Source organism: Ipomoea nil, unplaced genomic scaffold (genome assembly GCF_001879475.1).
Source record: "Ipomoea nil cultivar Tokyo-kokei standard unplaced genomic scaffold, Asagao_1.1 scaffold0256, whole genome shotgun sequence".
NCBI lineage: Eukaryota > Viridiplantae > Streptophyta > Magnoliopsida > Solanales > Convolvulaceae > Ipomoea > Ipomoea nil.
The window spans coordinates 180,348-197,662 of record NW_017616684.1 but is presented as its reverse complement, the minus strand read 5'-3'; the positions used below and the strand labels follow the sequence as shown (position 1 = coordinate 197,662).

At 35.4% G+C, this 17,315-nt stretch overlaps 1 protein-coding gene and 1 pseudogene across 1 annotated transcript; both read left to right on the top strand.

Annotated features, from left to right (window-relative positions):
• The window catches only part of LOC109146847, a 30,219-nt pseudogene extending 24,649 nt beyond the window's left edge, over nucleotides 1-5,570 (top strand).
• Nucleotides 5,571-7,763: 2,193 nt separating this feature from the next.
• LOC109146839 (probable LRR receptor-like serine/threonine-protein kinase At4g31250) lies at nucleotides 7,764-11,802 on the top strand. Its single transcript, XM_019294516.1, has 4 exons — nucleotides 7,764-8,576; nucleotides 9,112-9,406; nucleotides 9,486-9,775; nucleotides 10,967-11,802. Exons 1-4 carry the CDS (start codon nucleotides 7,922-7,924, stop codon nucleotides 11,560-11,562), a joined length of 1,836 nt encoding a protein of 611 aa, XP_019150061.1. The 5' UTR covers nucleotides 7,764-7,921; the 3' UTR covers nucleotides 11,563-11,802.
• The last annotated feature ends 5,513 nt before the right edge of the window (nucleotides 11,803-17,315 follow it).

Genomic DNA, 17,315 nt, shown 5'->3' with positions numbered 1-17,315 from the left:
TAAAAAAAAAATACAATGATATAAAAACAGGGATATAACGGATCGCAAACGTGGGATGTTGATCTCGCCGTTCAAGCAATTCTAGCAACCAATCTTTGTGATGAATATGGCCCAATGCTTAAAAAAGCACACTTCTTCATCAATGTCTCACAGGTTTCATTTTTCATTTTTTCTTCTGCTCCACAACTTTCACTTCTATTCTTGACTAACACATTTTTTTTTCTTTATAAATAATTTATAGGACTCATCACTAAACATGATGGCTATTCAAATTTTGTTTTGTAGATTAAGGAAGATAGGGGTATCAAAATGCAGGAAGTATAGGGATAGAACTAAAGGTGGATGGACCTTCTCCACACTAGACCATGGCTGGCCTGTTTCCGATTGCACTGCAGAAGCCCTAAATGTCAGTTTCTAAATTCCCCTCAAAACTTGAAAAATAATAATAATAATAATAATAATAATAATAATAATAATAATAATAATAATAATAATAATAATAATTAAGGAAGAGTATATAACCATCCCAACCATTACAAATTTAGTCAAATTTTGAATTTTTGTAATTTATACCAACTTGTTTGTAATCTCTTTTTTGAATAGAAAGTAGGTACTGCACGTCCAACGACTTACACAATTTATAAAAAATTACAATTATATTTACATTACTTTTTTTAATTTAAAAATACTACAATTTTACATGTGTTTGGGGTCAGCTAATTATGACGCCCAATAAATATAAACCATATTATTATAGGAAAAATATTAGGAAAATTTTATAAGGGGCAAATAATTTTTTTCTTTTTACATTCAGTATTACATACCTTTCATCTTAAATATAATGTATATATATGAATGATTTATTGAGAGTGATTAACTTGGATTGATTTCAGGCAGCATTAATGTTGTCAAGAATGGCAGATGATGTTGTTGGAGAAGCAATAGAAGCTAGTAGGTTATATGATGCTGTCGATTTCATTCTCTCCCTACAGGTATACATCATATTAATTGAGTTTAATTCTTGATCTAAAATTAACGGATTGATTAATACCTCATTATATATTTGTTTTTATTTTTTTTATTTATCGTGCAGAATAACAGTGGAGGTTTTACAACATATGAACTCACGAGATCTTATGAATGGCTAGAAGTACATAAGACAACGAAATCATAAATGGATTTAATTTTATCAATTAAGTTAACTTAGTACGTATTTCTTAATTAATTAGCTCATGCATGCATGTTCCTCCTAATTGCAGATGCTTAATCCATCCGAAAATCTTGGAGAAATCGTCGTTGAACACTCGTAAGATCAAATCATTCACCATATAGTATTAATTAAATAATATTAAAAGTGGTTACTTAATTAGTAGGTCAAACTCGATTTAATTAGTTTAGAACTAATCTAATTCTAGACTTAACATTGGTCAAGTATAACCCTACATATGACACCACTAATTGTATTATTGTCATTGGACTTTCTTTTTTTAATGTACTATTGATGATTTAGTCTGATTGTTAATTTAATTGACAATATATAGATAGGTTAAAAGAAAATCCTTAAATAGCATTGTCTACCTATACTTGAGAATTATTGATTGATATGATAACTAAATACAATTATATTTCTAGACAGATTAATTTACATGCTCATACTTTAGCTTCGTTAGCTTTTGTTCAGGAATATTCTATGTACTGGATTCTATCCCTCCTGACTCTATTTCTGCGTTGATTCATTAATACAATCGTCTGGTTGGCATTAAAAAAATACAATTATATTTTAATTCATAAGAAAAGAATTGTCTTACATCTGCAGGTCTGTGGAGTGCACCACTTCAGCAATCATTGGTCTAAAATATTTCACAAAATTGCATCCTGGCTACCGAAGGAAAGAAATAGAAGCATGCATTAACAAGGCTCTCACTTTCATACAAACCACCCAACTCCCTGATGGCTCATGGTATGTAATTATATTATATTGTATACAAATATATATCTAATAAAATTTTGAATTTCTAGATAAATAATGATAAGTTATATACTTATAAAAGGTTTAATAGACTATTTGGTAGACTGTAATTGTACAATTATATATAGTCTAATTCTTATATTAGAGGAGCACAATTATATTATTTGGTTGGAGAGAATTGCAATTTTTATTTTATTCTCTCTCTATTCTTTTCCCACGGAATTACAATTCCTCCCCTAATTCTTCCATTCCTTCCAACCAAATGCCATGTAAAAGGTATTACTTAGTGATTATTATTATTATTATTATTATTATTATTATTATTATTATTATTATTATTATAACTCACTTTTCCATAAAAATAAAATTGAAATTTCTAATAACTTATTTTAATGGAAGGTATGGATCTTGGGCAGTGTGCTACACTTATGGGACATGGTTTGGCATAAGAGGTTTGGTTGGTGGGGGCAACACATATGAGACTTGCCATGGCATTAGGAAAGCTTGCGATTTTCTACTTTCTAAGCAACTCCCTTCTGGTGGTTGGGGAGAAAGCTATCTTTCATGCCAGGATAAGGTAATGTCTTTTTTTTTTTTCCTTTAAATATTTATTTATATTACTATTTTATGATTAAAAAGGGTTTGGTGCCTTCCATATATTTCGCCGGTTCCATCATAGTCAAAAGAAATAGGAAGAACAATTTTAAAAGAAATTATGTTTTTTTTTTTTTCATTTCATTTAGTAGGTACAATAATAGAATATTTAAAAAGTTTTCTCACTATAGTTATTTTTTTAAATGATAGCAACCTCCTCATTAGGGGTTTTTGTGGAGTTTTAATACATTTGGAATAGAAGATGGCTAAGTTGGAGGGGAGAGAATAGAAAAAAGAAAAAAATAAAAATAAAAAATTGCACGAATACAAATTTTTTCTCCTGTAAACTTTTTGTAGGCTCTACAATTGAAAAAATTAAAAATAAGCTTGCCCAGCCGCTTATAGTTGGATTGCACGTTAATGGCTATATGCCCACGTGTGCGGTGGGTTCCAAGCAACACGTGGACCGGTAAACCGTAGTTGATGAGATTCAAACCCATGACTTTTGGTCTGGCTCTGATACCAAATTGAAGCATGTGCTCCATTTCAACTAAAAGGCTAAGCTTATAGTTGGATTGCAGCTATATGCTCTTTTTTTGCCTTTCTTTTTTTATTCTCCCTCTTTGTTTTTTTTTTGTTTTTTTTTTTTTGTTGTTTTCTCTCTCTCCTTCCTATGTGGTTAAAAAAAAAACCTGAGCTATTGGTGATGTTCTAAGCATGTATAAGCTAAGTATAATACAATTCAATTATAATATTAATAAGTCAACCAACACATTATAATAATTAACAATTTCACCTCAAATAACCATTGATCTAATTAGTAGAATTAAGGTAACTTTGACAGGGATTTGGGCACTTTTTGAAGCAATTTTACATGAATATTTTGATCTCTCTTCATAAAATTGATTCTACAACCTACTTATTGATCTATATTCTGATTTTTTTTTCTCTTTTGTATTGTTAATACATCTCTTTTTTTTTTCCTTTATTATTTTTATAAGTTTTTACAAGAGTCTTATTTTTTTTTTGAAAGCTACTGGTTCTATTACATTGTAGTATCTGTTCATATACTTTCTCAACCTACTGAAACACAAAGAACCAATAACGCCTCCACTGAGGCTCAAACTCATAATCTTTCAAATGGAAGTCCAACCCGGGTACCATTAGACCACCTACAAGAGTCTTATTTAATTTGTTTCTTCTTAATTATTTTACATAAATATGCTATTGGAGAATAGGTATATACAAATATTGAAGGCAACAAATGGCACGTTGCGAACACTGCATGGGCTATGATGGCTCTTATTGAAGCTGGTCAGGTAATTTTAATTTGTAAATTAAAGTGGGAGATAAGATTTTTATAAATAATTACTAATGTTGTATTTACACTCTTTCTATTTATAATAGTACAGCAGACATGATATCTTTTAGTTATTACAAATTTTTATGTAAAAATAAATTATTTTCATATTTTGTCCCACAACTATTAGGTCATTTTTACATGTTCCCAATATTTTCTTTCCACATTTGGTATATTGTTTGTTGCATTTGGTTCTTTATTTAATTGTAACTAAACCCCTACAAATGGCACTTTTCTCCATCAATTATCTCTAAGTGGCTGTTTTTAATTAAACTCATTAACTATTCATGGTACACATCCAAAATCTTTAAAAATGAGGGTTTGTTTGTTTTTTTTTTTTTTTTTTTTTGTTTTTTTTTTGTTTTTTTTTTTAAATATTAGTTAAATCTCATAATGTCATTATTCTTTTAACTTCAATAATTCAGCATACAAAAAAGACAATATAATTTTTCTCAATTCTCATTTTTGGACATGTAATTAGAATTTGAAAGCGAAAATTAGGATAACTTATCTTATTTATTTTGTATGTTGGGTTAAATACGAACATTGACACGGAATGATTTAGCTAATATTTCTATTCAAAAAAATCTATAATGTTTTTGATTTTTGGATGCCAACCGTAAATAGCTAATGGATTTAGATAAAAACATTAACTTTGAGGATAACTAGTTGGGGGGGGGGGGGGGGTGGGAGGGATGTGCCTATAATTGAGGAGAGAAATAAACTATATTATTATAATTCAAGAAGAAAAATATTATATTTCCAAAATAATTATAATGCGTCATATTTACCATTTGCAATCATAATGTTTCTCTCCAAAAGTGTCGAGGTTTTCAAATTGGCTAAAATGGAAATATAATGCATTCTAACTATTTTCTACCCGAAGTGGCGAAGTTTGGTCAAAATTGAAGGATAAAATGTGGTAAAAAATTAAAAATTATGCATTATTAAATGTGGTAAAAATAATAGTTAGGGATCACATGTTACAAAGATGCATGTGTAATAATTGTGGGACAAAAAATCAAAATGATTGACACAAAATTTATGTATGAGATTAATTAATGCATAAAAAAAATCAATTATATACACTGTGCACTTCTTTTTTTAACCACTTTTGTTTATTGATATAAGGCCAAGAGAGATCCCACCCCACTCCACCAAGCAGCTCAATTGTTAATCAATTCCCAAATGGAAAATGGAGATTTTCCACAACAGGTGATTTATTATTATTATTATTATTATTATTATTATTATTATTATTATTATTATTATTATTATTATTATTATTATTATTATTATTATTATTATTATATATTTATTTATATTTATATTTGCATTTTCTGCATCTATCTTAATAATTCTTGATATTTCTTGGAGTTGAGTATGATGTGTATATTATGATGGAGCTTGTATGTGACAGGGTATTATGGGAGCATTTAACAACAACGGCATGATAAGCTGCTCTGCCTACAGAAACATTTTCCCCATATGGGCCCTTGGAGCATATCTAAATCAAGTATTGCTGCCACCATAAACATAATTATGTGTTTATTTAGTACCCATTAAATGTCTAAAATGTGTGTGCAATGTGTAATAACTATAATGTTTGTGCTTTGGATGCCTTATCCACCGACAGTTATACTATGGATCCGGATCCACATTGCAAGGTGAATTCGGGTCAAAATACACAATTTATATACTGAATGTTCACATTTCAAATTGTGAACATTCAATGTTAAATTGTAAACATTTAATATTTAAAATTGTAAACATTCAATATGTAATAACTATAATGTTTGTGCTTTGGATGCCTGACAATTATGCGATGGTCTCGGATCCACCTTACAAGGTGGATCCGAGTCAAAATACACAGTTTATATGTTTTTAGTAGACAAAATTGTGAACATTCAAATATAAATTTTGAACATTCAGTACTGTAATTATTATGATTATTAAAATAATTAATATTTTATATTTTCATTCCTTTTTAGAAAACGAACCAAATAGGAAAAAAATAATTTGTTGACTTCCACCCTTACGGTTCTGCAATTACAAAAGCACATTCCGCCACATGCTAAAAGTAAACATTATATTAATTGATTACTAGTCCCCACATAACAATATTAATACTCCATGTTACATTATATTAATTGATTACTGTCCCCACATAACAACATCAATACTCCAGGTTTAAAGTACAGTTGTGTAAACATAGTGCATAATAAAGTAATATATCATCACAGGAACACTTTATATAAACATTAAACACAGTGCAAAATATACTTTATGACTGCACTGTGTAAACACAGTGCCAAAAATTCCAATAAACACAACAAAAATACTGAAAACTAAAAGTCATAGCAACAACATCATACAAACATCCACACATATAGACACAAAATATTCTGCAAATTAAAAGTTTTGGACATTGAAAACTTACCAGATTGCAGCGAATCACTTCTCAACATACGTGAAGTTCCTTGTTTCTCCCGGAGCTCTTCTGCGAACCGTTCCCCGGAACTTCCTTGTTTCTCCGGAGCATTTTCTGGTTGCCGGCGAGTTCAATGGATATGATCAGAACTCCAAACACTGTTACGGAAACATCGTGAAGAACATACTGTTTGAAGGATCGGAGAACATATGCCACAAATAATCAATCCAAAAGATCCCAACATAAACATCAGTAGCAAAAAGAACAAGACAAAAGTAGTTGTGCTGATGACATCCTTAAGTTCCTAGTATGCCGATAGGATTCGAGACATGTATTTGCAGCATCCAACGTTGACAGGCGATCGGAGGTGGTCCGAGTTCACCAGCCGAGCCACGAAAAACAGCAGAAATGGCAGGAAACGTTGCACTACTCGAAGGCGTTGGCAGAGATGTATCTTCTGGGGATGAGTGATAGATTGGTTACGAGTGGATGCTCGACTTTTGGATATGTAGCTCAGAGTCTTGGAGGTTTGCATTCATGGCTTATGTTTGAACCGCAAAACCGGAAATTAAAGTTCTAGATCCGCCATGTCAACTCGTCACCTCCATGGATCCATGCTACCTCCTCCGCCCGGTGCCCTGTGTCCATTTTGGTCGCCATCTCCGTCGGCAAAGCAGGTGACCATTTTGGTCTCCATCTCCCGTCGTCGAGGTGGCCACGGCTTTTCCGGCGAGGTCTTGATCTCAATTGTAGATTTTTATTGCCGGAACAATGGCAGCAATTTAAGTGACCTCAGGATACTAATTAACAAGTAAATGGGCCTTAATAAATTAATTTGACTTGTTTATGTATCTAATTGTAACTTTAAAAAGTTTGAGGGCTTAATTGACTTTTAAGGTAAAGTTCAATGATTTATTTCATCATTTTCCCTTTATAATATATAATATCTATTTGGGGATTGGGGGTGAGATCGGGGTGCGGGTGCAATCCTGTCCCTACCTCCATTCTTCAAAAGAATTTCTCATCTTTGTCCCATCAGGATGGGGACCGAGTTTTTCTATTTGGGTCGGGTTAAATTGATTCTCCTAGATTAATGTGTAATGATTGCTGATTAGGAAGGCAATCACATCGGTGGCGTATAATATAATGACCCATATATGCATAAGTTCAATATTCATATTATTGTTTGCATGAAACATTGCATGTTGGACCAAGCTAAGGGTATATAGAAGCAATGCAAGTAGGCAATTAAGTATTAAGTAATTGAAATGAATTGAACGGCGAAGCTTGAGTTTCTGATGAAGTCTAAAATGGGGATTGCAGAAAGAAGAGGACTAAGTCAACTTGATTTCCCCTCTACCCATTTGTCCATTATTCAATCCCTTTCTCCTTCTCTGCTAACTCACATATTTCCCAACCCTAAAACTTCCGGTTCCAAATTTTCTTCTTTTGGATCCTTCTCTTGCAGGCACACATCTTTTTGTTATTGTCATTCTCAGGTAGGGTATAGCCCCTTCCTAAGGGCGCGCACTTGACTCAAGTGCGCGCACTGCGTCCCACCCCTACCATGGCCTGCCGCCGCCTCCTCCTCCTTCTCCTCCTCTTCCTCTTCCTCTTCCTCGCCGTCCCTTGCCTCTCCAGATCCGAGGCCGATATCCTCCTCCAGTTCAAGGAGTCTTTAGAGAACGCCAAAGGGTTGTTCACCACCTGGAACGCCTCCGTTCCGCCCTGCCTGGGCTATCGTTCCTTTTGGGAAGGCGTCATTTGCGCCAACGGCACCGTCCGTGGCATGAATATCAACGACCGGGGACTCAGTGGCATCATCGACGTCGACGCCCTTTCCGAGTTGCCCCTTTTCAGAAGCTTTAGCGCTGTCAACAACAGCTTCGAAGGCGACCTCCCGGCTTTCTATAGACTCGGGGCATTGAAAAACCTTAAACTCTCCCGGAACAAATTTTCCGGCGAGATTGACGACGCCTTCTTTTCCGGAATGCGGTCTTTGAAGAAGCTTTATCTTTCCCATAACAACTTCGAGGGTACCATTCCCGCCTCCTTAATCATCTCCAAGAGGCTCCTGGAACTCAAGCTCAATGACAATGCGTTTGAAGGGAAAATACCTTATATGAAGCTGCCCAGAATTGTGTTTGTCAATTTTTCAGACAACCATCTCGAGGGTGAAATCCCACAAACTTTTTCTCATTTCCCTGCTTCCTCATTTCAAGGTATGTATGTACTACGTGATTGCATTGCATGGTTAGTTATGTCTCTCTCAATCATATCCCATTACGTCGATCAACGTATAGTATAGTATTTGATTCAAATTAATTAATTACTGTTTGTTGATCGGAAGCCGGTAAGGGCCAAGTCCAGTATCATATGGCTAGGTAATTGTTGGGCAGAGGTCGTTGGGATTGCTGGGCGGAGGCCGTAATGGTCAAGTCCAGCACCATGTGGTTACAGAATAGTTGGGCTGGAGGCGGGCCAAGTCCATCACCATGTGGCTAGAGAATTGTTGGGCAGAGAAGGTAAGGGACAAGTTCAGCACCATGTCGCTAGGGGATTATTGGGGGGCTGGTAAGGGTCAAGTGTAGCACCATCTGGTTAAGAGATTGTTGACGGAGGCCGGCAAAGGCCAAATCTAAGTACCATGTAGCTAGGGGATTGTTGGGCTATCAAAAATGTGTTGGGTCTTTGTTACTAGCTATAGTTTTTGACGTAATGATGAGTGTTTGGTTTGAAAATGGGTTGCCACCTCAGGGAATGAAGGTCTGTGTGGGAAACCCTTGAAGCCATGCATCATGCCGGAACTTTCGTTGATAACGTTAATCATTGTCGGAATAGTTGTGGGGGCGGCGGTGTTGGCTATCTTGGCGGTCATCATCATCCTCCGCCAGCGCAAGCGGGCGGACTCGGAAGAAGGCTCACAACTTCCATCAAGTCACCGCAGAACGGCCTCAGTTGATTTAGACCAATTGGAACATGCTTCGGTCTGTTCTGTAGATTCTACCAAATCCGAACCAGGCCTCAGGCTAACCTTCTTGAGAGATGACAGGTAAATATATATATTTGCGCCAATTTTATACCATTTGATAACGTTTAATTTTGGTGATTGGGTGGGTATATACATACAGAGAGAGATTCGACTTGGCGTCCCTTCTGAAGGCGTCGGCGGAGATACTGGGCAGCGGGGTGTTCGGATCGACGTACAAAGCGGCACTGAACGACGGGCCGGTGTTGGTGGTGAAGAGGTTCAGGCAAATGACCAATGTGGGGAAAGAGGAGTTCTATGAACACATGCGCCGCCTGGGATCTCTCGATCACAAGAATTTGGTTCCCCTTGCGGCCTTCTACTACAGGAAAGAGGAGAAGCTCTTGGTTGCTGACTACGAACAAAATGTCAGCTTAGCTGTTCATCTCCATGGTAATAATATAATTTATGTTTCTTTGTTTGAATATTTACTGAGGGAATAGGCAAGGCGCCTGGTAAGCAGTCATTATACCGTGCATCAGGGCGCACATAGCACTGTGTGCACTGCGCCTCCAAAAATGACGTCGTTTTGTTAAGTTGTTAAAAGAAAAATCGCATATTTCGAATGCACATCAACTCATAACAGAATACACATAATCTAACATAATAAATAATACACATAAACTCATAACATAATACACATAAACTTTTAACTGAATACACATAATGGGTTTGGTTAACATAATACACATAAACTCTTAACTGAATACACATAAACTCATAACACAATACACATAAAATTTTAACTGAATACAGATAATGAGGTTTGATATGTTCAGATGGACAGAGTGATGTTAGTATGACGTCAGCATGAAACACACGCGTTTTGTGCCTGGGCGCATCTCGTGGTGCACGATATAAATTGGCCTATGACCTAGCTTAATTAAAGTCTAGTTAGGTCTGACTTGTCTGAATATTAAAAGTGATTGATTGTAGGTGTAGGATGTCAATCAGCTAGTCTGCTTAGTGTTGAACTAGTCTTATCTAGTTGTGGGATTTATTTATTTTTTGCTGAGGTTCAAAATTCTTGACCTAACTCTACAATTTAATTGGGTAAATTATACCATGGACCAGGTCTATCTTATATATAATTTGTGACATATTTCGTATATGCAGTTAACAATTTATGTTTCAGATACATAAATTGTCAACCCAGGTATAAAATCCTGCAGTTAATATATAGCTTGTGTGTGTAATTACAATAGTTAATAGTTTGTGTGTGTAATTACAATTTAATATTATATGTCACTACATGTTATATGTGCTTTCAATTTATTTACAAACACATAAACAGTTAATGTAGCTATATAATTGACACATAATTTTTCAGGATCCGCAAAGCAAGATGAATCCTGGTCCATGGTATAACAATTGTACAATGATTATCACACTATTTTTTTTATTTTTTATTTTTTTATGGAGATAGAATATTTTGACCTTAACCCTGAAATTATCCATTGTTATCATATCGATCAGTCAATTGGTTTCTAGTTAAAATTGATGACATCCTAATTAAGTGTTTGATGCAATATAATAATATAATATAATATAATATAATGGAAGATGATGTTTGTTTGTTTATAGTTAATGGGAGCGAAAGCCTTGATTGGGCAAGACGGTTGAAAATAGTGAAGGGAGTAGCGAGAGGACTAATGTTTCTATACGAAGAGCTGCCGGACTTGATTGTCCCGCACGGCCATCTCAAGTCCTCAAACGTTCTTCTCGACGCATCTTTCGAGGCGCTGCACGCCGACTACGGCCTCCTCCCGGTGGTCAACATGGATCATGCTCAGGAGCACATGATCGCGTACAAGTCGCCGGAGTACCGGCGGAGCGGCCGGATTTCCAAGAAAACAGACGTCTGGGCCCTGGGGATCCTCATCGTGGAAACCCTCACCGGAAAACTCCCCTCCGGGTTCTTGCAACAAGGGAAGAGCAACGACGCCGACATCGCCGGCTGGGTCCAGTCGGTGGCCCCGGAAGACTCCACGCCGGAGGTGTTCGACAAGAACATGAAGGGGAGGACGCCGGAGAGCGAGGGGCAGATGATGAAGTTGCTCAAAATAGGGTTGAGGTGTTGCGAGGTGGATGTGTTGAAGAGATTGGACATGAATGAGGCTTTGGAGAGGATTGAGGAAGTGAGGGAGAGAGACGACGGTGACGGCGACGGCGACGGCTAAGACGAATCTCACCCTGTGTCTTCAAGAGGAGAATCTGAGGATTTTGGTAAAGATTGATTGATTGTTTGTTTGATAGGACAGATTGGTCGATTCTAAAACAAACACAGGAGACTTATTTCTTGGATATATACATATATGTGATGATGTATTGATTGTTTTTTTTTTCTTTTTCTTTTTGAAGGTATGGGTGTTGGTGACAAAAGAAATTTTGAAACCACTTTATTAGAGTAAAAAAGATCTTACTTTTTATCCTTGGTAAATCTAGTCTAATTGTGTTTTTGTCTTTATTAAGCACATTGAATTGCTTCTGATCCTAGCTCTAGTATAGATCAATGGATCAGTAATTTTTTTTTTCTTTTTTTGTGGGAGATTTGTTTGTCACAACTCACAACCATAATTATAGATATAAAGATTAGATCAATTGATATATTGTAATAATATATATACTAATATTAATATTAAGAATAATGCTTCTTTCTCTTACTGAATGCTTACTTTTGATGGGTAATGAAATTCTTATTATATACTAATTACTTAAAATTGACTAATTAACCCGACATAATGTAAAAAAAAAAAAAAAAAAAAAAAAGAAGAAGAATTTGTTCATTAATCAACTATAAAATGAATCAATCAAATATTATCATATAGTTATTGTGATGTGAACTCGCTAAAGCACACATGCAGACATGCTGTTTATAAATCTCCATATATTATTGGTGATGTCAACATCTACGTCATGCTTCAAACTCTTGCTATTGGTAAAGCTTTGCTGCTAGCTAAACTTATGCTTCTACCAACCTTTGCTACTAATAACGTTATTAGTAGCAAAGGTTGGTAGAAGCACGTTAGAGCATGAAAATAATGGTTACTAGCATTTTGTTAGTTGTTACCCTTCCAACACATGTATATATAGATTGTTATCATCTCTGTAACATGAGTTGTTTTTTCATTCTTCATTATATTCTTGTATATATACATCTCAGCTCCCAGCTGGTAAACAAAAGCTAAGTAACAGAAATAACACATCTGCATTTTCATTCTTTCTTCCTCTCCATAGCTTCAGCATGTAACCGCTCCGCTTAATTCCGTCAAAGCATAAGTTAACTTCATCATGATGTCAACACTAAAATTTTGTTGTGTTGATCTTCCTTAAAGTTAAACACTTTGGAAAATTCTTGCAATGATTAACAACTTAATTCCGGACTTCAAATTAAAAATATGGGGGACCTAAATATACATGATACATCCTATATTACATTTTGACTTATCAAAATCTAATTACAGATATTCCTAATAATTTTCACATTTTTTTGATGATGCCAAAATTTATACTTTGTTAGTCGCTGAAATTTCAAACTTGGTCAATTTTAATTTGATAAACACTTTGAAATTTCTTTTATTACTTATTTAAGCCATTTGAGAGTTTGACAATTTGTTCTAATAAAAGACATTTTTTTAGACTCGACTTCATAGACTCGTTTTAATTTGTGGATGTATCTTGAACATTTTAACTTATAAATATTTTATCACTTATTATTTATATTTCATAGCACACCAAATATGAGTTTTACAAAAAATTTCTAAGACATAAATAAACAACTAACGTAAAATAAAGCAATATACAATTCAAGGTTACAAAAAGAATACCAAAGTAGAGAAAAGTCTTGACTCTTGTTATTACCTCATCTTCTTTTACTAATTACTTCTACCAAACTCCAACGTTTAACTTCTTTGATGTTGTTTGTCAATGCATCAAATTGTTTTCAAATCTCCTAACTTGCATATCTGGGAGTAAGCACACCAAATAGATAGTTTTGAAATGCTGCTTCCACAATATTTGGACAAGCTAAGGTATATTTCCAGCAAGAATATACCATGAGATGCTTGACGTACTTCCTTTACTATTGCCCCTATAGCTGTTGCCCTTTGGCTTTTGGAAGTCACCTTGACCTCCTTTGTTGAGATGCTTGATTTCTACTCGCCCACAAACTGCTACTATACCTTCACCCTTTTCTAGAGCAATAACCAATAAGCTTAGAGTCTTGGACCTAGGTTACTCGAATATCATTTATCACAACTTTGATATCTCTCATAGAGACTTCAATATTTACAAAGGATTCTATCTTGATTTAGTTGGTTAGGGATGGCATGGGGCAAGGCGAGGGCGAGGAGTGGGGTCCCTGTTCACAGGGACGGAGCCAGAAATTCGATTGAGGGGGGGGGGGGGGGGGGGACGAAACAGTACAGACGTCAGACGGATTCAGAAAATTTTTTCAGTAAAGGCGAAACATTAAAACAAAAGAGATAATTTAAAAATAAATAAATAAATTACTTAAAAATATAGTTGTAAATATTGTAAGATATGGACGAAAAATAAAACACATCGAAACTTTATAAAAATATATTCATAACAGAATATGAAACATAATTAATTTGATAAAATAATTTGAATAGAAAACACATTATAAATTACACATCTCATTATTAATATAAAAGAATGTTATATATATATATATATATATATATATATATATATATATATATATATATATATATATATATATATATATATATATATATATATATATAGAATTAGGTTCGAGTGCGGTTAAGGTGTCCAGGTGCGGTTGTGCGGTTTAATCTGGGCCATTCATCTCGCTCAACGTCTAGGATTATCAAAATTTAAAAAAAAAACGCGGTGACAATTTTGTAATTTTTGCATCTAGGTCAAAACTAAGGTGAGCGGAACCGTGACTAAGATGCGTGAGGTTTGTGCGTAAGGTGCGTGAGGTTTGTGCTTAATGTGCGTGGGGTTGTGCTTAATGTGAGTAGTTGTTAAAACTTAAAATCTGTAAGTTAATAATTAAAGTGCGTGAGTTTTGTGCTTAATGTGCATGAAGTTGTGCTTAATGTGCGTGGATTTTGTACTTAATGTGTGTGAGTTTGTGCTTAATGTCAATAGTTGTTGAAACTTAAAGTCTGTGAGTTTAATATTTAAAGTGTGTGTGTTTTGTGCTTAATATGCGTGAGGTTGTGCTTAATGTGTGTGGATTTTGTACTTAATGTGCGTGAGTTTGTGCTTAAAATCTAACACTTAAGGTGCATGTTTCTATCACTTAAGGTGTGCCATTTTTAGCTTATGCTTCTTTCTTCCAGACACGCGTTTTTTTTTTTATTTAAATTTTCATTGATATCAACGGCTCAGATCTAACCGCACGGGAAGCTATACCCGCACCTGAACCCTTCCCTATATATATATATATATATATATATATATATATATATATATATATATATATATATATATATATATATATATATATATATATATATATATATATATATATATATACATATTTGTGTTTGTGTGTGTGTGTGTTTAAAGAAGCTATTAAAAATGTGACTGTGTTGAAGTCATAGGGCAATGAGTAAAAAGAATTGTAAAATTATGTTAATGCTAAGATTTGAACCCTTGACCTCACCATTGCCAAATATATGCTTTACCACCTAATCTAACTCACTTCTTGTTAACATTTTATAGTTTTTATATACTAATACTAAAACATGTACTATATATACATATATACATACAAAGACTATATATGGGGGTGGGGTGGGGTGAGGGGGGCAGCCGCCCCCCTGCCCCCCCTTTGGCTCCGTCCTTGCCCGTTCATGTCCTCGAATTAAGTCTCCATTGTAACACCCCGTGTTACGACCCATAAACCAATTAACCATTTGCCCCGAAAGAAGGATTAAATCTCATTAATTAATTAGGAAAGGTCCACCATAAGCCCATGGACTTTTATCCCTAAAGCCAACCCCTTAGTCCTATAAGAAATAGAATTAGTAAACCCATGCCACTTAGACCCTAATCAGGACTCTTAATTATATAAATAGGGACATAGGAGACACCCAGAACTCACACCACAAATAATCTCTCACCACACAAGAAGTTCCAAGAATTCCCTTAGGAGAAATCGAGAAAGGAGAAATCTTAAATAAAGACCCTTCATAGCCAAGGAAATTAATTAAGGCTAAGAGGTAACCCATGTCTTAACAAAACCTATTTTCTTTGCTATAATCTCCTTCCTTGGCTTCTTCTCTATGCTTGTGTCTCGATGAATCGTTTATGGTATTGATGTTATGATCTTGATAATTGGTGAGATGATTTTATGTGAGATCTTGATGATGATAAGAGGTTCTTGATGATTATGTGATGTTCTTGATAAATCCTGATGTTTCTTGATGTTAAAAGATGAACTATGATCATGATGATTTAAATATGGTTAGAGCCCTAGGATGAATCGTGAAATTTGTATTGTGATATTCTTGATATAATTGGGTGGGAATTTGCATGTTCAGGGGTTGATTATACTTAGAAATCATATTAAGATGTGTGTTATATGATTCTTGCTTTTGATCCGTTAATTGTCTACGTGGTGTCACCAATTACGTTTAAAAAACGTCTAAGCATGGTTTCGGGTTCCACGAAGGATCCCGGGACGTTTATTTTGATAAAGAGTCAGTGGGGGTAGGGGGACCCGCTGCCCGGAGGTTTATCGCCGGCGGGTGATCCTCCACCCACCGGCTACCCGCTGGAACTTGCCCAACTTGGGACTTCGGCTTCCCCGTTTGATGTTTCCCCGATCCTCGTGGTGTCCCAATGGACTCCGTTTATCGTGCCTAAGTCTAGTTGATGTTTCGGGTACCGTTCGTAGGATAAATAAGTCTTATATATCGCATGCTAGTCGAATTAGTATCCGGTTGGCCTAGGTGGAAGAAGTATGAACCCCTTAGGATTAATCCAAGTATGTGGATGACCACGCATAGGTTTCATTATACGTTTTTCTCCCTTTCCCCAATGTGTTAATGTGAGGTTGCATGTGCTTGCTATGTGTTATGTGTGCATGATACCCCAATTTGGTTGCGATCAAATTGGTTATTCCTGAGCTGCGGTTCAGAAGCTGGCTGCGGTCAGAATTACACTCTTGGGCTGCGGTCCACCGTTTGGTTGCGATCAAACGTTTTACATGAGTTGCGGTTCATATTCCTGGCTGCGGTCAGATGATCACTCTTGGGCTGCGGTCCACTGTTTGGTTGCGATCAAACATTATGATGAGTTGCGGTTCATCGATCGGTTGCGATCGACCCCTTCGTGTTGCGATACGAGGTAGGGTGCTGCGGGGCCGTGTCAGAGCTATATGCGCTGACCCTCATGTATGGGCATGCGATTGGTCCTGTGGCGCCACCAAAGTGTGCTTGCGTGATGAGATGCGAATTGAATGATGATATGAATGAGATGAAGTGAATCTGTGACCGTAGGATATATGCTGCTAGTATCTTTATATGCTTGGTTATAACTGTTGAATGTGCTTATCCCTATCTGTCGAGTCTATTCTGGTTTTGAAACTAGAGTTTCCTAGGATATATCTTCCTGCTTCAAAATGGGTTTTCTTATATATATATATATATATATATATATATATATATATATATATATATATATATATATATATATATACTTATACGGTGTTTCAACGCGTTAGAGTGGGTTACCAGCATTATTCGCTGAACAGATATATTTGGCTTTCAGGCACAGACGATTAGCTCCGGAGCGCGCTAGAGGACCCAAGGCTTAGATAGATAGTTTCATTTTCGGCCTGCGTGCCATAATGATGTAATGATGTTGTTTAAGGATAATCAGATAGTTTAGCCTGTGCATCTGAGATCTCCAGCTCAGATGTGGCATAACA